The 20,470-nt window shown below is 43.4% G+C and overlaps 3 protein-coding genes across 8 annotated transcripts; 2 read left to right on the top strand and 1 right to left on the bottom strand.

Moving 5' to 3' along the window:
* Positions 1–901: 901 nt before the first annotated feature.
* On the bottom strand, positions 902–6,531 carry SRSF7 (serine and arginine rich splicing factor 7). Its single transcript, XM_080616660.1, has 9 exons — positions 6,437–6,531; positions 5,924–6,104; positions 5,625–5,801; positions 4,667–4,741; positions 4,479–4,580; positions 4,115–4,168; positions 2,869–2,913; positions 2,242–2,277; positions 902–1,207 (listed from the first exon to the last, which is right to left on the bottom strand). The coding sequence occupies exons 1-9, from the start codon at positions 6,462–6,464 to the stop codon at positions 1,153–1,155; spliced, it is 753 nt and encodes a 250-aa protein (XP_080472786.1). The 5' UTR covers positions 6,465–6,531; the 3' UTR covers positions 902–1,152.
* Positions 6,532–6,603: 72 nt separating this feature from the next.
* On the top strand, positions 6,604–11,970 carry GEMIN6 (gem nuclear organelle associated protein 6). 5 transcript variants are annotated; one of them, XM_080616136.1, is made up of 4 exons: positions 6,604–6,754; positions 8,055–8,205; positions 8,952–9,097; positions 10,751–11,970. In XM_080616136.1, the coding sequence occupies exons 3-4, from the start codon at positions 8,970–8,972 to the stop codon at positions 11,124–11,126; spliced, it is 504 nt and encodes a 167-aa protein (XP_080472262.1). In that variant the 5' UTR covers positions 6,604–6,754; positions 8,055–8,205; positions 8,952–8,969; the 3' UTR covers positions 11,127–11,970. The 5 variants fall into 5 exon arrangements, with proteins under 5 accessions (XP_080472262.1, XP_080472263.1, XP_080472261.1 ...); XM_080616137.1 differs by having other exon boundaries at positions 6,604–6,929; XM_080616135.1 differs by lacking the exon at positions 8,055–8,205.
* Positions 11,971–12,428: 458 nt separating this feature from the next.
* LOC308219554 (serine/arginine-rich splicing factor 7-like) lies at positions 12,429–19,389 on the top strand. Of its 2 annotated transcripts, XM_080614727.1 has the most exons (9): positions 12,429–12,556; positions 12,972–13,152; positions 13,289–13,465; positions 14,424–14,498; positions 14,622–14,723; positions 15,164–15,217; positions 17,483–17,527; positions 18,175–18,210; positions 19,080–19,389. In XM_080614727.1, the coding sequence occupies exons 1-9, from the start codon at positions 12,535–12,537 to the stop codon at positions 19,102–19,104; spliced, it is 717 nt and encodes a 238-aa protein (XP_080470853.1). In that variant the 5' UTR covers positions 12,429–12,534; the 3' UTR covers positions 19,105–19,389. The 2 variants fall into 2 exon arrangements, with proteins under 2 accessions (XP_080470853.1, XP_080470854.1); XM_080614728.1 differs by lacking the exon at positions 17,483–17,527.
* Positions 19,390–20,470: the final 1,081 nt, after the last annotated feature.

The raw sequence follows: 20,470 nt of genomic DNA, 5'->3' as shown, positions 1-20,470 counted from the left end.
CATTTCCAGTCTCTTGCTGGGATCTGTGTCAAAGTGCCTTATCATTCAATTCTTTTCTACAGAATGAGGACAAACACAGAGTTTGACATACCTATACACAAATAATTAATCCTGCAGGTGTGCACTTGCTGTAAGAAAATAGCTTAATTCAACAAAACCATCTCCAGGATCCAGGCTGCTTTAAAACCATATGGATTTCTGTGAAGCAGGTTAGAATTCCTGAGGTCAGCTGAGAGAATCTTTCACTTTAAGGAGGAAGGTTTAAGTGAGATGCATAAAGACTAGTAGCAGCTTTCTTTTCCTCTCAACACATTCTCCTAAGGTCCTTCAGAAAGTAGGCCAGAAGACCTTACATCTTCCCTCAAAAAAGGAAAATGTTAAAGTGTTTCAAGACACAAGTTTTCTTTGTATTAACAGCCTAAAGAACCAAAAAATGCAACAAGCTGCAGTAGCAATTATCAAGTTATTAATGATTTATGTTTAGAGATTTCTGCAGATGTTATTTTTTTATGCAGATGTCACTGTTTTGAATAAAAGTTCATCCTAAGTCTTTGGGCATCTGGTATCACAACTCGTCAAGCATCAGAGTAAGAACTGCAGAACAGTCAGATCAGGGAGAGGAGATGAATACCACTAAATATCATAAAAAGAATAAAAAGTGCATATGCTGATTTTTGGCCATCTGCAGACAGAGATGGATTTTAAAATTCCATTTCAAAGGAAGCAGAAACTGATCCTTTCACCAAGTAGCATTCAACAATAACTGTGAGAAGTGACTACTTGGAGAAGACACCGGTATTAGTCATTCCCATCCATTTTAAACATTTGTCATCCATATTACATGGCACACAGCTAAAATTACCCAAACGTTAACAGAAGCAGCAGGGTTACTACAGAGGAGTTTTAGTTAAAAATACACATTTTATTTCAATGTGCCAATAAAAAAGTCCCGCATTTTCATTTCACAGGAAGTTAATTCATACAATAAAAAGAGACCTGTGCTAGTCTATTAGTGTGACTAACTCACAAGATCCAGATCATGCCAAATTTTAGTTGATATACTCTCCTATCTACATTCTTACATTTACAAAGACACCACAAAATCCCTTATAATAATGTAAGCAAAATAACTTTCTTCCTAAAAGATTAACTTTAATCCATTCTTTCAGGACTTGCACTTCTTTGAGGGCTTCCTGATGGTGAACGACTGAAAGGAAAAGAATCCACAGTTAACATTTCAGTAGTCATTCGGGATTCACAAATACAAGAAAAAGCAACAGGAGGATACTCAGACTACTCCACATCCTTCAAGCACTGTTTTTATAAACTAAAAAAAAAAAATCACTATTGACAAAGTTAATGGGTTGACAACTTAATGTTAGAGATACTACCTTTCTCTTGTTAACTTTCATATTTTCGCATTTCTCTACTGTTATTTTTACAATACAATTAAAATGTGATCAAGTGACCTTAATGGAAGCAAGGTATTTTTTCGCTGTTCTAATACAGCAACTTGTCAAAACTTGTCATGATCACTCAACATTGAGCATTTATTCAAATCCTTCGTGATTGTGACCCGAAACTTGCAGGGCAGAAAGATCACCAAGGCAAGGCACACACTGTGGCAGGTCTACTACTATTTACTACGATACCTCTCCTCCCCACAAATCCTGAACACCAAAGTTGTAAAAATGGACTATTAAAGAATTCAAACTAGGGGAAAAGATGCTGATTCTGTCACTGCACCTATAAGCAAACACACAGAGAGACAAGAATTTACTAATTTACTGAGGGCAAAAATTAATCCTGAGTAACGGCAGTAAAATTAACAGGCTCAATCTTCCATTCCTGACTGGTATGCGACGTTACTCCACTCTCAATTCCCCGACCTCACTGTAGCTTTTAATGAGACTCAAAGCTAATCCCCACATTTATTCTGTGCTTTAAACTCAGTAGTTGAAAGTCTCTGTGCAATAAAACTGTTAGTGAACTGAACGCAGGAGCAGACAAAGACAAGAAGTAACGCTGGTATGTAACCAGTATCCCAAAGAATTATTACCAGATATATATTTACCATATAAAAACCCACAATCACAACATTATTTCTGTTGAAGAGATCTTGGCAAAATACCTTTCCAGTACTTCCCTACAAGCAGCAGTCAAACTCCTCAGCAGAGATCACTGCAGATACTAACTGCCAGCTCTATGTAGTCTACATTATTAGTAGGGAGACGAACATACCTTCTCTTTGGAGATGGTGATCGGGACTTTGACCGACTGTCAAAACAGAATATCATCAATGCAGCTTAAAGGTCAAATTGAACTTTCGTATTAAAAAACTAACAAATAAGCATGTTAAACAGCATTGGAATCACTACAGGAATCTGGCCAGAAGCTCTTTAAAATATTAAAGTTTTCAAATCAAGTTTTACTGTGACAGGGTATTTAGCATGGAGCCTTATTTTAAGCAGCCGTCTTCAGTAGACTGAACAGGAAAACGAGTGGTAGTAGAGGCAAGGCTTTGAGAAACATTATCACAGATTCCTGCTGTTTTATCAACAGCCTTCATAAAGCTAAAGCTCTTTTTCCGGTGGATAGAAAAATTAACGCAGCTGAGCACAGACAGACAGACAGACACACACACAAAATTACTATGCTGGAAACTACAAACAGGTAATGAAACCAAAGAGACAGGCAAGGAACATATTCCAAACAGCTGTAGAGGAACTTCTATAATCTCAGTCATGCCACCAGCAGATTAGCTGGGCACGCAATTGGGGGATTTTTTTCTAAAGGACTAGGCTGTTAGCCATTCAAACCTACTACTGAATACTAGCTACTAGTACAGATTTATCACTGTATGCTTACCTCTTAGCTGGTGAGCCAGATTTTGATCTGCCATGGGACCTAGACCTACAGTAAGAAAAAACACAGCTCAGCAGGGAAGCTGGTAGCATTCATGTTCCCATATATGAGACAGGAAGATTCACACTGAAATGTGTAAGACCTGGTATTAAGATGCGACATATTTTATTGACAGGTAGAGAAAGCGTACCTGATCAGTAAAAGGCAATGCTCTACTGCCTCAGGGAATTTCCCTTCTTATTAGCTTCTGAATTGTTTGTGAGAGTGTCTGCTTTTAATGCAGTCATCTTCTGGTTTTCATCTCTCCATTGCCTAAAAACTCCTGTTACTGCCTGCTGTTCCACTCTCAGAAATAACCACTACCTTTCAGCACTGAATCTCCCATCTTCAGCTATAGCCTTTTCCACTTACTCCCCTCAGCTAAAACTTCCCTTTTATTTTCCCGTGTTTGGCTGTTATGGTTACGTTGTTTATTTCAAACAGCAGTCATCAAACCAGAACAGTAAGCCTGGGAAGGGGCTGTGGCAAGAGCAGTACCATCTCCTTCAGAGCAGAACTTCAATTAACTCTTGTTCTCCTATGATTATCTTGCCCAGAACATCTCATCAACCTGTATCAGCCACGCTGCCTGGACAAGGTTGCACAAAGCAGACACTGAATTCATTTACTGTGGAAGGATTAAGCTATAGCTTAAGAGAATGAATGACATCCTGTGTTCCTTTGAAATTTCATCTTATGGCACATTTATTGGTACAAAATAATTCTGACAAGTGTTTATCTCCAACTTAATTCAGCTCCTGCAGGCTGACACTTTTGTTATTCAACAGAGCTGGAAGCAGCTATAACACTCAGTACTAACAAGCCCTTTGTGACTTGCCTGGCTAGAGGCGTTAATGCTTTAATACGCTACCAGAAGGGCATCCCTATTCCTCTGACAAATAAAGGGAAGAATCCACAATCTCTTCTGTGCTATGCAAAGAAAAAGGGAAAACCTTTTCTGATTAATTCTAAATTTGTTTGCTATGTTAGCTGTCAATACAACATGATGAAAACAGTTCCATGACAACTATTGTGACCTGGATATCAGTAATATGTAAAACAATACAAGAAAAACCTTCTGCACTGCTTTTTAGAACTACAGACCCTGATGTTAATGGGGATTAAACAAAGCTTTTTCTGAAAATCTGAAGCCTAAACAGACTTTTCAGCAACTTTTACTAAGCACCCGCAGTCACAGAAGAGATCTTACCTGCTTCGGGGCCATGTAACAGATCTGGATCTAGATCTAGATCTTGATCTAGACCTGTAATAAAAAATAAACACAAGGTGAAACAGAATGGAAGTCAACTCTATCTACATGATCATTAGATGTTTTAGACATCAAAATTCATCATGGGATATGCAGCTGGGTAAGTGCTCAAAACTAATCATGCAACCACACCTGTAAATTTAACGAGGATGATATCAGAGACTTCATAAATAAAGTGTGCTAAAGTCAGATTTCTAGAGATCTTTTGCAGTCTGCTATTCAACACCTCCTTGAATCCCCTAAATAAAGTGACAAAAAAACCAAAAACAATGCACACAGGCTATTAAAAATTAACACCAATTACCTTGATCTCTTCAAGGATGCCGATCGGGACCGGCGGGGAGACACAGACCTAGACCTACGAGGAGAAACGGAGCGGGATCTACGATAGGAAGCTGACCTGGACCTGCAAAGAAGTTGATATAAAAAGAGTTGTACAGGTGTAGCTTTTTCTAAGCAGAAGAAACAAATAGGAATAAGAGACAAACACACCTCCTACCACGACTCCGACTGCGTGAGCGAGAATACCTTCGTCCTCGGGACCGTGAACGGGATCTCGACCGGGACCTGGGTTTAGGTTAGAGAAAAGAAGTATGAGGACAAAGCTCCAGCAACCACTGCATGTGAGGCCCTGCTGAAGTCAAAACTTATTTCAGACAACTAAAGAACTAGCATCTGTCAGTTGGAAAAATCTCTGGGCCTACTCGTCTTGAGCATTTTACTACCTAGAAAAATGTTAAAAGCTGAATGACATTGCAGAATTACATTAGAATAGAAAACACTGTAATGCGTATTTAAAATAAACCTTGCAAGTTTGCAGGTCGACCCTCTTTGGCCCAAGGTCTAGCAGATCTAGACGATCTAGAAGTATCTATAGCCGATCGCTGCATCTAGGTGTTCTCTTCAATCTAACGACGATCAAACTGACAGCCCAATGAGCCAGGGTGAGGCTTGATTGACGCAAGAAGATTTTTCTAGGTGGGAATGTGGTCAATCTGGTGTTCCTCTTTCTAAACCGGAGGGGGGCCCCAATTGAAAGCCAAATTTACTGTTACGGCGATCACCGTCTCAATTTTTCTGCCCTTAAAGAATAAGGTGAAGCTACGTGTAGATGGCTCGAGGGGATCTGGCCTCTTATGCTGATCACCTCAAGGTCTAGGAGGATCTTAAGTGTCGGATTTGCAAGGCGCCTCAGCATGAAATCTTAAGGCTCGTGACATTCTGAATCAAGGCGACTGACTCAAACGAAGAAACCTGAAAGGTTTTGACCAGGTTGATTATTAAGATATTAACATTTGATAGAAATAGCAACAAATTGTAATATACACCTATACAATTATTCTAGCGTTAAAGTTTAAAGAAAACTGGTGCAACATTCTGTTCTTGGCTAACAAGAGCTACACAACAGAGAACTGGCGAAGCAACCCAGCCACTCTGGGCCCACACGTACCTGCTCCTCCTTCGGCGACTATAGCGGTGACAATCATAAGCATAGTGGCCTTTCTCACCACACTCATAGCATCTGTCGTTTGGGTCAAAGGGGCGCCGGGCAGGAGGCCTGTCATAACGGGAGCGACGAGGCATCCCAGTTGACACTTCCACTCTAACTCTGGAGCCACAAATCACCCTGCAACAGGTTCATGATGCCTCTAAGTTAATTGTCACTGTTTAATGCAGAACTACAAAAAGAAGGAGAAAAACCCCGGTCTTACAACCGGCTGTAGCTTCTGAAAACATATGCATACATACTTTCCGTCAAGTCCACGGACAGCATCCTCAGCATCCCTCGGATCTTCAAACTCCACGAAGGCAAACCCCGGCGGGTTCCTCGCAATCCACACGGTTCTCAGGGGCCCGTAGTAGCTGAAGGCTCTCTCCAGCTCGCCCTTTCCCGCGCCCGTGCCCAGGTTCCCCACGTACACCTTGGTCTCTGCCGGGAGCAATGCCCCTGTCAGTGATGGTGCAGGAGCGCGCTCCCAAGTAAGCGGCGCCTCCGCTCCGCCTCACCCCTGGCGCCGCCATCTTGTCTGCGGGGCCCACTCCCGCCTTCACGAGCGGCGGCACGCGCGCGCAACCCCCTTCCTCCCCCACGGCCGCTGACGCAAAATGGCGGCGGCGACAGCGACAGCAACGGCCGCCTCGCCTTCCTTCCCCGCCACTGGCCGCTCCACCCGGCCCCCCACGGCGACTGCCTCTTCCGAAAGCTTCCCCACCCTGCCCTCGCCGCAGCCCCCCGCCCTTCACTGCACCGCAGAGACTCACCGCCTCCATAGCGGCCGTAACGCGACATCCTAACGGCTCCGCTCAGCCACCCCTCCGAGCGCACGCGCCGCCACACGCGCCTGCTCCCTGCCCTCCTCTGCCTCCTCCCCCAGGCGGCGCGGGAGTCTGCGGCGCCAGGCGGCGCGCATGCGCACGGGCGGAGGCTCCCGCAGGGCGCTGGACGGGGTTTGCGGGGAGGTCGTTACCACGGCGACGTGCGGCCTATAGCGGCTGAGGGAGAGCGCCTGGGCCGGCGGAGCGGGTTTCTGCGCCTACCACGGTCTCGAGGAGCCGCCCGGTCACCGGTGGGGCCCCGCGGTGAGCGAACGGGACCGCGGCGGGAAGCGGAGCGGAGGCTCAGTAGTGCCTGACAAGCACCGTTTCCCCGGGGCAGAGGGAAGCGGTTCAGGCTTTGCTGGCCCTCCCAAAAGGGCGCTGTGGGACTGGGGAAGCGGTGCAGTAATACCGGCGGAGTTCTTTGGTCTCACGAATTGTGTGTTTTCTACTTCATCTGTGCCACAGCTTCCACTATTAGTACAGTTACTGGAGTTATGAGAGTTACGCCGCTTTTTGACTGTGACTTAAGGTTAAATTTACGGTGTAAAAGCTGTAGTAACTGCTCACGATAGTGATCTTTGTCTGTAAAATACAGCTTAGATGACAGGATAAAAAAATTAGGGGCTTTGTAGTCAGAGCAATTAACTACAGCGGAAAAAGTAATCAGTACGGACTGAGACCATCGAGAATTAAAACCGAGGATGTTTGGAGTATTTTGGTCAAAAGAGACTTTGAGAAAAGTGCCCTCCAGTCCATGATCCAGAAGGGGACTGGTTAGGAAGTAAACCTAAAATGTGTTATGCTTATAAATATATAAAACCCAAACCAAACTCCCATCTTTCCACTGCTTTTCTTTCAAACAGAAGCTATAACTTCCCATTGTGTTACTTGCTTTTATAATGAAAACAATTAGATTTGTTAATCCCTGCTTTGTAATAAATTATAACTCTGAAAGAAAACAGTAGCCGAATACAGAGGTATAGACCATTCCTAAATAATCCCTGTAGCACTGTGGAAATTCAATTGAAACTTTTTTTAAAAAGGAAATTACCTCCTCAAGCCTGCAAAATGAGACTTGTTTTATATCCTTGATATTTTTTTTGGTTACATTCTCAAAACCATCACATGCTCACACTTTAAATTACTGAAACAATGGCAGCTGGTTTGCTTCATCTATAGGAAGCTCTTCCAGCTTTTCATTGTTAAAACAGAGGTTTTGGGATGAGAAAACAAGTTTCTCACCTTCGTGGCTACACAGGAGCACTTGTGAAGACAACTGAAAACCAGGGAGCAGATATATTTTTATGGAGCGGATACACACAGCACGAGCCTATACCTATTTAAGTACCCAGATTTCCTGAAGAGGACGTGGTTTTGCATGCTGGAGTGAGCGACTTCAGCTCTAGCAGCAGGATCGCCAAACCCAGCCGAATTCAAGCTAGGCGGAAGGAAGCAAACGGGATAGATGCACGCCCCACCTCCTTGTTTCGCAACCTGGCCTCTTATGTATATAAACCTATATATAATTTATATGCACATCCTTGTCTTTAAAACACCGCAGATCTGAGCATTTTCCTGCCTCGGAAGCCTCCAATTCCGTGCTTAAAATAACCCAAGCAACCCCAAACTATGTCGGGGGAGGGCGTTGAGCGGCAGCAGGAAGCGGCGGGCCCAGCTCCTAGGCACGGGCGCCAGACGCGGGAATCGAGTCGGTGAGCAGGGATCCGGGCTGCAGGGCCGCGGGGAGCCGATGCGCTCCTCTCTCCTGCCCAATGGCGCCGGGTGGCTCTCCTGCCGTGTCCAGCTCGCTGCGTGCGCTGCCCGTCCCGCTTCAGGCTTTGAGGACCCTGGGGGGAACAAAGCAGGGAGCTTCGTCCTGCCCTTTGTCTGCCCTCCATATCTCCCCAGCCCATATCCAGAGGGATACGGAGATGGAGACAAACGGCTGTGCGGCACCAAGCTGCAACAGGGGTGGCTCTGCTCTGATAGCTAGTAGTGCAGCTGGTACGGAGAAAAGAGTAGAAGAGCACTTGCTGTACTGTAGGGGGTGAGGATAGAGCCAGGATCCAGGTGGACAGCAGGCAGTGGAAGGGCATATACACCAGGGATGTGTCAGTATACAGAGTAAGGGGAGTAAAATTCTGCCCTTAAGGATCAGGGAAACTGAGGTTTTGTAAGGGGGCAGAATAATACATGTAATATTTAATGCCACGGGACACTGTTATATTAGCAGAGCAATAATTTTTGTCTTTAATTTGTGCCTTTAAAACAGGTGAACTGGGTGGGAAATTGCAGAACTGCAGCAATATGCAAACCACTTGTGTGAATGTTTGCTTTTAAAATAAAGCAAATTAGGCTTAAGACAAATGGAAGATTTGTACCATGATGCAAACTTGCTTCTCATGTGAAAAGCAAAGCAAAAGGATTCATTGCTTCTGCTAATTGCTCTATTTTCTAGGTTCTGGATGCAGGAAATATGAATGAGTGGCAGAAGAAGAGCCCTGTAGAGTGGGAAACGTATTTGAACAAACTGGTGAAAGTTGCTGTAGTTGAGAAACATGAATATGAAGGATGGGTCTTAACAGTTGATCCAGTTTCTGCTAGGTAAGTACCAAAGCTTTTGTTTCCGTAAAGCTAAGGGAGGATAAGTTTTTCAGGAAAAGATCCCAAGACTGAAGCAAATTTATTTGGAGCAAAAAATGCATGTTTGGGTTGTGTGTTCTGGTTTTTGTTTGTTTTTGTTTGGGTTTTTTTTGATTGGGAAGACCTAAAAGAAAGCAGTATTGCAGTTGATGAGGCCAGTTTACCTAAAACCACTGTAATCACATTCAAAGAATTGAAGAGTTTGGGGAATGGATAATCTCTGAATTCATGCTAACTTTATTGTGGACTTGAGGTTAGTACTTTAAATTATATCCATGTGTTCAGGACCACTTTTAATAATATACTAAGCCCTGCTTCAAGAAAGCAGGAATAAAGGATTATTTTTAATGCTTTAGATGTTCAAATCCTTATCCTCTGTCCAGAGTTGTCACATTGATGCCCAGCTCTCTCCTGCAGCCAAATAGCCATGACAGTGCAGTGGCTGCTTTGGAGAGGAAGCAGGGAAAATCAGCCACGTCATTGGCCAGAAAGTGGTAGCACAGGTTTCTAGTATTTCAAATGAGTAACTTGAAAACAGGGTTTGAGAAGTAGAACGCATCAGAGAATGGGCAGAAATTTGCCTCCTTGCTGCCAGAGCATTTTCAAATGTTTTTGGTTGTGCGTTTGTCCCACTTGAGCACAAGATGGAGGCTAGAAACAAAACCATCCAGATTCTGATGTGTTTCAGAAGAACTGGTTGTTGCTTCAACTCTTGAGTAGCTCCAATACTCTAATCTTCTCTTGGAGTTGCCCATCATTTTATCAGGAAAGGTACAAGCAGCTGTGAGTGATTCTGGGAATGGCTCAGGCTAAAATCAAGGCTTATTTCATTGCATGTTTTCCAGAAAGTCATTACTTCCACTAATGGTGGCAACAGTATATTGACAAAGTGCTGGCATCAAATTCAGGAATGTTTCTTCCCACAAGAGGGAGAAAATGTTTTCTGATCCTCTATGTTGATAGATGGGGAAGAGATCCAGAAATGTAACAAGCTGCTTTCCTACCTCTATTTTAGGACTTCTGGAATATAAGTGTCCTTGGGAAAAGAGCAGGCTGCTACAACATGAGCCTGAACCTGCTGTGGTTATGTTCCCATTGTAATATGCAAGCTATAGTTTTCAGTTAAGAAATTAGCAACACTCATGTAAAACTAAAAAAGTGAAGATCAACAATGAGGTATTAATAATTTGATATTAAAAGGTTCTGATGTTAACTGCCACCATTGCCTTCAGCATTCAAAGTGCTGAATGTATAAAGGTATTGTTGGTTTTGAATGTTGGAAGACTTAAGGTTCTTCAACAAGGTTGGGAATGCTGCACAAAAATATTTAGATTCCCAGCCCTGCTTTTAAAGTACACTTTGTTTTGTGAAAGTAATGATGCTTGATTGTATCTAGAGTGGTTTCAAATTCAAGGCCAGAAGATGAAAAGCTACACATTTTCATTATTTTAAAGGTATAGCAGCATGCTCTTCAAGAAGAATGCTGAGTACTCGATGCTGACTAAATTCTGGGTTATGCTGACACTAATGAGCACTCATCTCCAAGAATCTTGGCCTCTTTTTCTCAGTCTTCAGTTAAATACAGTGACTCATACATCCTTCTTTCCTTGGCAGTATTGTCCTCGCAACATTCCCGGAGAATGAAGGTGTGTCCATATCAGTTGTCTTGGGCCATGCTGTCGAGGAGGTAGAAATACTGAAAGAAGGGGACGATGAAATGAAGCAACGGCTTTCTTGCATATTTGCACCTGAAGAAAGCAAAGCCTACAGCCCAGAGGAACTTGAAAAGAGGAAGAACAACTTGAAGACTTGGCTAGAAACAAACCACATCCCCATAACAGAGCAAGGCGAATCGGGAAAGACGCTATGTGTGGCAGGGGTATTGACTATTGACCCACCATATGGCCCAGAAGAGTGCAGCAGCTCCAATGAAATTATTCTGTCTCGAGTTCAAGGCTTAATACAGGGCTATCTTGAGAAAAACCAATGATATCTGCTGTTTAAAGCAGTTGTCTTTAGGAATGAGTGTACCTGGCCTGGTTTAGGAATTGTCTGGTGTATAAATATTTGCAAAAATGCTGGGTTTAGATACTTTTGTCTGATTTTTTCTATGTTAAGAAAGGGTTAAAACAAGCAGTATAAACTAAAACCATGAAGCATTTTTTTCCCTGCACTGTTTTTTACTAAAAGCAAGCTGTTGGGTAATGATAATGTATTAAACTGATGATGTAAGTTTACTATATCAGGAATAAGATAATGTATCAGTTGAATAGCTATTTTTGTAACAGTATTGTGAAAGATGATATATGATAAATTTAAACTGTGTTTTCTTCTGCCTTTAAAATTAATCTAATTATCCAGTGGTGTAGACATGTTTATATGAATTTGGACTAACCAAACCAGATGAAAAAATTGTTCTGTTTTTGGTTTTTTTCCCCACAACTGTTCTCCCAATTTAGAACATCGATTATAATGTAGGTCCAAGTTTTTAAAATTATTAGGGAAAGATAGCAGCCGAAGAGCAGGTTTTTAAAACATTTCCTATCTATCTTTGTTATTTTAGAGCAGCAGTGATTGGAAGACCTTTGTTTCATGGAAAGAGAATTCCCTGCAATTCAATGTTTGTGTTTCCTAATGCTTTGGGTTTATCTTTTGGCAGCACACAATGCAAGAATGAATCGTTGTGTGATTATTCCTGAGGCTGTTAACATACAGCCCTCATTTATTTCTTATATTGATTTGTTCTGTCTTGAGATCACACCAAAACATGTCAGTGTGATCAAATGCACGTTGGAAGCCTGCCTAACCCTTGTTAATAAAATGCCATGCTCATTCCTGCTGTGGCTTATTTAAAATCATTTCAGACTGGTCAGGTTCACGCTGTTTTTTCTTAAAAATAGTTAGCTGCACGTATGCTGCTGTGTGTGTCTCCCTGAAAAGGTTGGTAGATGCCAACAAAAATGCTAATGCTGCCTGTCTGGATGAGGGGATTGAGCAGTGCCTACATTCCAGGGCACGCCAGGCTCATTAGGTTGTATTCAGTGTGAGAGCTAGGGTCGGGTCAAACGCTGCTCAGCAGCTTTAAGAACAGCTTGTGAATGCCTCGTTACGCGGAATGCAGCACCTCCTTGCCCGGGAGCGAGGAGCCTGGTGATGTTCATCACCCCAGCCTCAGCAAAGTCAGAAACTCCCGTGCCGCCCTTAACACGCGCACCCGCCCGCCGCTCTTCTCGCGAGATCTCCCCGCGGCCGGGAGCGGTGCTGCTCCGCCCCGCGTTGCCGAGCGACCAGAGCCCCCCCCCCCAGTCTCCCCGAGCAGCCGGGGCGCGGCGCGCAGTCGCAGCGGGGTCTACTTCTGCATAAGAGTCGTGCGCGGGGTTTAGTCTGTTGTCGGGAAGATGTCGCGCTATGGGCGTTATGGTAAGGGGGAATGGGGAGCTACGGGGAGTGTGAAGCGAGTGGGGGGCTGCCCATGGGAGGAGCGGCGTCGTTCGCGCTCCGCTGAGGGATGGAAGAAGGTGGCCGTTGGCTTCTGGCGGCCGGCTGCGAGAGTGAATGGGGCCGAGGAGAGAGGCTCCGGGAGCAGCCGTGTGGCGGTGGCCGCGGGTTTGGCGGACAGTGGGTCCCGGTGAGGGCGGTGTGGAAGGGAGGGAGCGGAGCGGAGGGAGCACACCAAAATGGAGGCGGTGCAAAGATGGCGGCGCTTCAAGGCGGTGAGGGGGGGGAGGGGCGGCAGCGGCCGTCCCGCGCGCGCAGCCTCGTGTCCAGAGCTGCACCTGCGCGCTGCAGGCGTGCGGAGCAGTGCGCGGGCCTGACATGCCGTCCATCCACGCAGAGACCAAGGTGTACGTGGGGAACCTGGGCACGGGCGCGGGAAAGGGCGAGCTGGAGAGAGCCTTCAGCTACTACGGGCCCCTGAGAACCGTGTGGATTGCGAGGAACCCGCCGGGGTTTGCCTTCGTGGAGTTTGAAGATCCGAGGGATGCTGAAGATGCTGTGCTTGGCCTTGATGGAAAGTATGTTTATGCATAAAACGTCCTTGACTGCTGTGGCTGCAGTCTTAGCCTGCAGCCATCATCAGTATCCATACTGTGTGTAGCAGGCACAGGGGAGACAAATATTCTCGTGATTTATACATACTGTGTCTTTCAGGATAATATGTGGCTCCAGAGTTAGAGTGGAAGTGTCAACTGGGATGCCTCGTCGCTCCCGTTATGACAGGCCTCCTGCCCGGCGCCCCTTTGACCCAAACGACAGATGCTATGAGTGTGGTGAGAAAGGCCACTATGCTTATGATTGTCACCGCTATAGTCGCCGAAGGAGGAGCAGGTACGTGTGGGCCCAGAGTGGCTGGGTTGCTTCGCCAGTTCTCTGTTGTGTAGCTCTTGTTAGCCAAGAACAGAATGTTGCACCAGCTTTAACTCTTAATGTTGTAAGTCAGCAGGTGTATATCACTTTTTTTTTTTTGCTAATACATATCAAATGTTAATATCTTAATAATCAACCTGGTCAAAACCTTTCAGGTTTCTTCGTTTGAGTCAGTCGCCTTGATTCAGAATGTCACGAGCCTTAAGATTTCATGCTGAGGCGCCTTGCAAATCCGACACTTAAGATCCTCCTAGACCTTGAGGTGATCAGCATAAGAGGCCAGATCCCCTCGAGCCATCTACACGTAGCTTCACCTTATTCTTTAAGGGCAGAAAAATTGAGACGGTGATCGCCGTAACAGTAAATTTGGCTTTCAATTGGGGCCCCCCTCCGGTTTAGAAAGAGGAACACCAGATTGACCACATTCCCACCTAGAAAAATCTTCTTGCGTCAATCAAGCCTCACCCTGGCTCATTGGGCTGTCAGTTTGATCGTCGTTAGATTGAAGAGAACACCTAGATGCAGCGATCGGCTATAGATACTTCTAGATCGTCTAGATCTGCTAGACCTTGGGCCAAAGAGGGTCGACCTGCAAACTTGCAAGGTTTATTTTAAATACGCATTACAGTGTTTTCTATTCTAATGTAATTCTGCAATGTCATTCAGCTTTTAACATTTTTCTAGGTAGTAAAATGCTCAAGACGAGTAGGCCCAGAGATTTTTCCAGCTGACAGATGCTAGTGGTGTGGTTTTCTTTTTGTGGTTTTTTTTTTTTTTTTTTTTTTCTTTTTTCTTTTTTTTTTCTTTTTTTTGGTTTTCTTTTTAGTTGTCTGAAATAAGTTTTGACTTCAGCAGGGCCTCATATGCAGTGGTTGCTGGAGCTTTGTCCTCATATTTCTTTTCTCTAACCTAAACCTAGGTCCCGGTCGAGATCCCGTTCACGGTCCCGAGGACGAAGGTATTCTCGCTCACGCAGTCGGAGTCGTGGTAGGAGGTAGGGTTCTGCCTGTTGTATTTTCATGCCTTTCCTTACTCCTTTCTCTGCTCCACTCCTTTCTTTGCTCCTTGTGAAAAATTACTTTAAGTAATTCTAGTTGGTTTTCCCTTTCTTTTGTAGGTCAAGATCAGCTTCCTACCGCAGGTCCAGGTCAATCTCTCCTCGTAGGTATAGGTCATTTTCACCCCGCAGATCTCGATCTGGTTCTTTAAGGAGATCAAGGTATGTGTTTTTTATTAAGCTCACAACACTGTTGAAGGGAACGTAACTGTTGGAGTTAAAATTGTTTGTTTTGAAGTTCATGTGCTTGCAGGAGCCTTCATGGTGTAACATCCCTGAGAGCTAACCTAATGCTTTGATGTTAAAAACTAAACATAAAATTCTGGAATTGCTGTTTCTGAGCTCTTTTATACTTTACTGTCCTAAAGGTACAGCTTCAGTGCAAGGTTAAGTTAAGTTTTCATACTTCAGGGCAGTAGGATTTCTTATGTGGTAGGTAGTACTGGTTAAATGTACTACATCTTTCTAATAATAAAAGTTATTCCTGCAAAACTAATAGTTCCAACAAAATTGTCTGAGATGAGTATCATAAAAGTCAAAGAATATTATCTCAGCTGTATGAATCATATAGCAGTAGTTGATCTGTTGCTGCCTTTTCCTAGGTCTAGGTCCAGGTCACGCTCAAGGTCCCGGTCTGTTGTATGGCCTCGAAGCAGGTAAGATACGTGTTTTAATTGAAACCTGTACTAGTATTGAGAGTAGTTTTTTATGGTTTTTTTCGCTTGCTTGGGAGAATTTGACTGTAAGGGTTTAGGAGGTTTCATTGCACAGCAATGTTTGTGTTTAGTAATTTATGCTTTTTCACAGACTATAGTAGTGGCTGATTTCTTGTAATAAACGTGAGCTTGTTTGGTCTGTGGCTACTATATGTAGTGTCTCTATAGCCATAAACAAAGGATATATATGCTTTAAGATTTGTGGAGAGAAGTTTTGAGGACTAATTAATGCCTGTGCATGTAGAGAATGCTTGACCTTGAGACCTGCAGGTAATGTTAGTTTTTTTTCTTGGCATGGTTTCTTTGTAAATTCCAAATGGTGGTGCTGGGTGGGAAGCAGTGAGGTGGTTGCTACTAGTGACTGAACTCTTGCTTACAGCTTTTCAGCTTTGTCAGTTCCAGTTCTGAGAGTTAGATCAAATTGAATTTCTGAGAACTATATTACATGGGGTAAGGCGCTTGACATGAGAGGTTTGAAGGATTGAGTGGGCAGAGCCATGAGTCCTAATGCCACAGGTGGTGTTTTGAAGCACTTCGCTGACACGTAGCCCTAGTTTTGTGGATCTGGATGTTTTCCATGCTGAAATGGAAGTTGAGTAAAATGGGCATACAGTAAATGTTCCTGTATTATTTTCCTCTGTCTTTTGTAATAAGTTTTAGTTGGAAGAAGGTTGAAAGAATAGGATAAAAATGTGGTGGACAGGAGATCTGAAGTTAGCAGTAATTGTCTTCTGTTTTGTATTAGAATGGGGGATGAGAAATGCTTTTGAGGAGTCTGCTACCTTGGGACTTGCACATTGACCTTAAAGGGGGATGATGATTATTACTGAAGCTGTCCTGACTTACTACTTGTACAAGCCTGTAATGAAGGCTCAAAATGCATGCTGCTGCTGTGGAAGAGTCTGGATACTGCTGATGTTGCTTAGTGACATCTGGTTCTGGGACAGTCATGTTCCTGCATGAAGGACTTGATACTCGTTGAAATTTCTGGGGAATGCTGACTTTGCACAGGTGTGCAATTACAGTGGGAAGAAGTGGTAGTTCAGGACTAGAGTATTGGCAACATTATGAAAACTCCAGCAGTTCTTGTTCTCTGCTAATTCTGCAAAACACAAATGCAAAACCAGTGCTGCATTTAGAGCTTTTGATCTGCAATTCTGCTTTGTTGCTGTGCCTCTCAGAAGGAAGGTTTGCCAGCAGTTTCGGTAGCAAGATGATGTTCTTGTGTGCTGGAAGTTGTGCTTGTGCTACAAAGTGCAAGTTCTGGGTAGTTGCCAGCAAAACCCCATTGTGTGTAACTGTGATACAGTAGTATAATATCTGTGTATGTGTTAAGACTTGTAACCAGGAAGGTTTCAAAGCAGTGGTATGTAACTATTTCTGTCAGTTAATAGGCCAGGTAACGGTGAATCTCGGTTGGCCTTTTAAAGCAGTTCTGAGCAGAAATAGAACCATAGAATGGTTTGGGTTGGAAAGAACTGTAAAGCTCATCCAGTTCCCACCTCTTGCCACGGGCAGGGACACCTTCCACTACACCGGGCTGCTCCAAGCCCTGTCCAACCTGGCCTTGAATACTGCCAGGAATGGGGAAGCCACAGCTTCTCTGGGCAACCTGTACCAAAAGTTTGGGTTTTTTGGCTAAGTCTGCTAAACAACTGACTCTCTTGAGCACCAGGCTTTCTGATGTTCATGCCTGAATTCTGGCATTCTAGGAGCACAGTTATTTTCTAAGTAACAGCAAATATTTGAGTTGATAAAGCAACAGAAATGTCAGGAAAGTATTGCTGTTGGAGTAGTTTTAATTCATAAGATGAACTGGGAATAGTTTACACTTTACTAGTCAGATACTAAAGAGAGAACCAAAATGCTGTTGGGATAACTGATGGAGAAGCTGTACTGTACTTGAAAATATGTGGGGAGAAGGTCTGGGAGCTTCTACAAGGTCTTGTTTTGTGAAGGTGGTAGCTGAAGCTTTGCTGGGGAGCTTCTTGTGCTTGTACTCTTGTCTTCTGATGGGCGGGGTCTCTGGAATAAGAGCTAAAAGATTCTTCTGAACCGTCACAAGAAAAGCCTGCAGCACCAGAGCCTCCTTCTCTGGTTTGTGATACCACATAGTATGAACTTGCTGTTGCTGGTTTAGCTAACTTTCATTGTATGTGCATGCTACTGGCTGCTTTGCTGAGCTTTATTTTTCTCCTGTTGTAGGTCTGGGTCCCATGGTAGATCTAAATCTGGCTTACCTGCTAAAAGGTGAGCATATACATACAAGCAACACTCAACAAGTTGTGTTTTGGGGTTTGGTGGTTTTTTTTTTCCTCGGACCAGTATTGCAATTGCATGTGGATGAGGGGTGTTGGGCATTCTTTCTTTTTTTTTTTTTCCTTCTAGGTTTCTTTTAATAGCTGTTTTTAAAGTATTTTTCTTACATTAATGTATTTTTTTATTGCTAATTTTTTTTTTGGATACTAAACAATTAAACAGTTCTCTCAGGATACAGGTTTTTGTTTAACCCACAGTTGTGACAAAAAGTATTTTTGACAGCATTTGGGGCGTATCTTTCCCCACCTTTAGTTCTCAACTCTGTAGTTCTTAGTGTTCCTGACCTTGTGATTTGCTGCTCCTGCTTTGCAGTTCTGCTGTGATCATTGTGATAACTTTACAGCTGCTTTGATCCTGTGTTGCTGTTTCTGAGGCCTCCAGTTTTCAGCAGTTTTCCTTCTCCATTGCAGCTTCTTGCTTGACGTAATTTGGTGTACTTGCTGTCGTCAGCATTTTAACATATTTAACATCAAACTGTTCTTACTGGTTTTAAATGGCCAGAAGTGGTTGCTGAGTGTGTACAGGTCTATCACATTGATGGCTTTTCTTCTTTTTCTTTTTTTTTTTTTTTTTAACAGTCGTTCAAAGTCCAGATCACCATCTCCAAAGAGAAGGTAGGAATACCTTGAAACTTGAGCGTGCCATACAGTTACACAGCAACCACTCCAGACACGAGTGCTGGAGAAGTTAACTTGTGCAAGCATAGAAGCTTAAAGTTTGTCTTGATCTGTGAACTGTGAAAAGATGAATTGTTGTGGGCACTTCCTACTATGAAAAAATGATGTTTTATGGACACTTCCTAGCACTGGTAGTCAGAATTTCATGACAGTAACCCTGAGGTAACCTACTTAAATGAAATGTTAAAGGACAACAGAAAATGTGGGCAAATGAGAATCAGCTATCCCGAAGTTCCCGAGGAACTTAGAATCTGGGGAAGAAGTGAATAATGTGAGGTATGGAGCAAACTGTGTATGTGTGGTAGGATTAAATTCCTGCTGGTGGCTCCTTGCAGCTGGGTCTCAGTTGCACCACTGCCAGGTTTTGCTATGCACTGTGAAGGAAGAAGCAGGTTTTCCTATGGAACCAGAGAAGTGTGCTGGAATTTACATAGTCTGAGCTGGTGCCTTGCAGAGAGCCCTAACCTGGAACAGTAGGTTATGGCAGAGTAGGAATTCCTCTGCACAGCTGGAGGACAGGCCTCCAAGGTCCTTCCTGAGCAGGCTTGATGTCTCACCTAGCTATGGCAGCTGATGGCTCTTTGTTTTGCCTGCCCTTTTCAAGCTTAATACAGTTTTTACTTATAAAAGAGTAAAATATAATACTTCACATTATTCATGAACTGTAAATGTGAGAACATTGTAGGAAGGGGCATTAGGAGGCAGGAAGGGCTCCTGAGCAGACGAAACCTGGGGTAGCACATACAATTTCTGTTTGTTGGGTTTGCTGTAAGATTTTGCTTTTAATGTTTTTCTTTCCCTTTCAGTCACTCACCATCAGGAAGCCCTTGAAGGAGTGGAAGTCATGAAAGAATGGATTTGAATTTAAAAAGTTTAAGAAGAAAAATTTATTTTGTTTACATTATTATAAGGGATTTTGTGGTGTCTTTATAAATGTAAGGGCTTAGTCCTAGAAGGCTGTTTCTATTGACTAACAATTGGCATGAACATGGATCTTTTAAAAGTCTTAGTAGTAGACTAACGCAAAACTCCTTTGTTGTGTTAATGTTCTGTGATCTGGAAACCTTGGGCTTTTTTTATTGGTGCATTGAAATAAACTGCATTTCTAAAGAAGAAGTATTTTGTGATAACCCTGCTCTTTCTGTTAATGTTTGGGTAGCTGAAGCAGGTTGCAGGTTACAGGTCACTGGTGAAAAGCAGGAGGCACTTGTGAACTGAGAGTAGTGCAGCAGCCAGTCAGTAGCTCTCTGCAGGTGAGTGCCTGTTGGAGCACAGATTAGGGTGCTGAGCTACCAGTACCAGCTTGTCAGTGTTAATGTTGAGTCTTAAATGCTATGGTGATCTGTACTGTGTAGTTTTATTTGCACCTCCTCAAAACCTGAAAACCTGTCTGGAGGTGTTTGTACACTTGATGAATTGACTTTCAAAAATGCTTACAAAGGGTGTTAACAGATTGGAAAAAACCAAGGACTGTGTGAATGCTCCTTTGTCCTGATGATTAAAAGACCAGTGAACTCACTTGGAGGTATTTAGAATATTTCTGGAATGTAAACTGTTGGAAGTACATACTTTAGAAACCTTGTTCTGTGTCCAGTTGTGAGAGTTAGGATAAACTGGCAGTTCTGCTGCAGAAGATAATACTCTTTTGGGGAAATTAAAGCTTTTTGTATAGATTGAAGGTCACAAGTGGAACCTGCAGGTCATGTTTAAGCAGCAGTCAGTATATCTGAGGCATTGAGAGTTCATGTTACACTGACCTCGTGTGACTGATCACATCATCTCCTTTGGTAGTAAAGTGCAACCATGGGACTTACTGCTGTCCTTACCAGTTGCTGCTTTGGGAAACTGGACTGTAGCTGCCTGTATACAGATGGCCACCATCTCACCATTGGGGGATTTAATACAAATAGATAAACTAGTGCAAGGTAGTTGCAAGTTGGAGTGATCATTATCAGTTTGCAGCTGATAAGGGCTGTTAACAGACTAGTAAAGACAGTGCCAGGTGATTTTCACTTCTCCCTGCCCCATCACAGTTTATTGCATCAATGGTACAATTGCTCTGTACAACAGTGTTTTTAAAGAGGGAGAGTGGGGTGGCTTTTTTCCTCTCTGTACTGCCAAAGCAAGATGACTCCATAATAAACCTGTAGACTAAAACACTTCTAGTGAATACATTTCTTTTTCAGTCAGGTATTAG

This window comes from Psittacula echo (assembly GCF_963264785.1).
Source record: "Psittacula echo genome assembly, chromosome: 4".
In the NCBI taxonomy this organism is placed as follows: Eukaryota; Metazoa; Chordata; class Aves; order Psittaciformes; family Psittacidae; genus Psittacula; species Psittacula echo.
This window is presented reverse-complemented; position numbering and strand designations above follow the sequence as displayed.

Coding starts and splice junctions, on each gene's coding strand:
- LOC308219554 (XM_080614727.1), top strand. CDS start 12,535: ATGTCGCGCTATGGGCGTTATG. Junction 12,557..12,971: donor GTCGCGCTATGGGCGTTATG/GTAAGGGGGAAT, acceptor CCATCCACGCAG/AGACCAAGGTGTACGTGGGG. Junction 13,153..13,288: donor GTGCTTGGCCTTGATGGAAA/GTATGTTTATGC, acceptor TGTGTCTTTCAG/GATAATATGTGGCTCCAGAG.
- SRSF7 (XM_080616660.1), bottom strand. CDS start 6,464: ATGTCGCGTTACGGCCGCTATGGAGGCG. Junction 2,278..2,868: donor TCTGGCTCACCAGCTAAGAG/GTAAGCATACAG, acceptor CTGTTTTGACAG/TCGGTCAAAGTCCCGATCAC. Junction 1,208..2,241: donor TCACCATCTCCAAAGAGAAG/GTATGTTCGTCT, acceptor TTTTCCTTTCAG/TCGTTCACCATCAGGAAGCC.
- GEMIN6 (XM_080616135.1), top strand. CDS start 8,970: ATGAATGAGTGGCAGAAGAAGAGCCCTGTAGAGTGGGAAACGTATTTG. Junction 9,098..10,750: donor GTTGATCCAGTTTCTGCTAG/GTAAGTACCAAA, acceptor TTTCCTTGGCAG/TATTGTCCTCGCAACATTCC.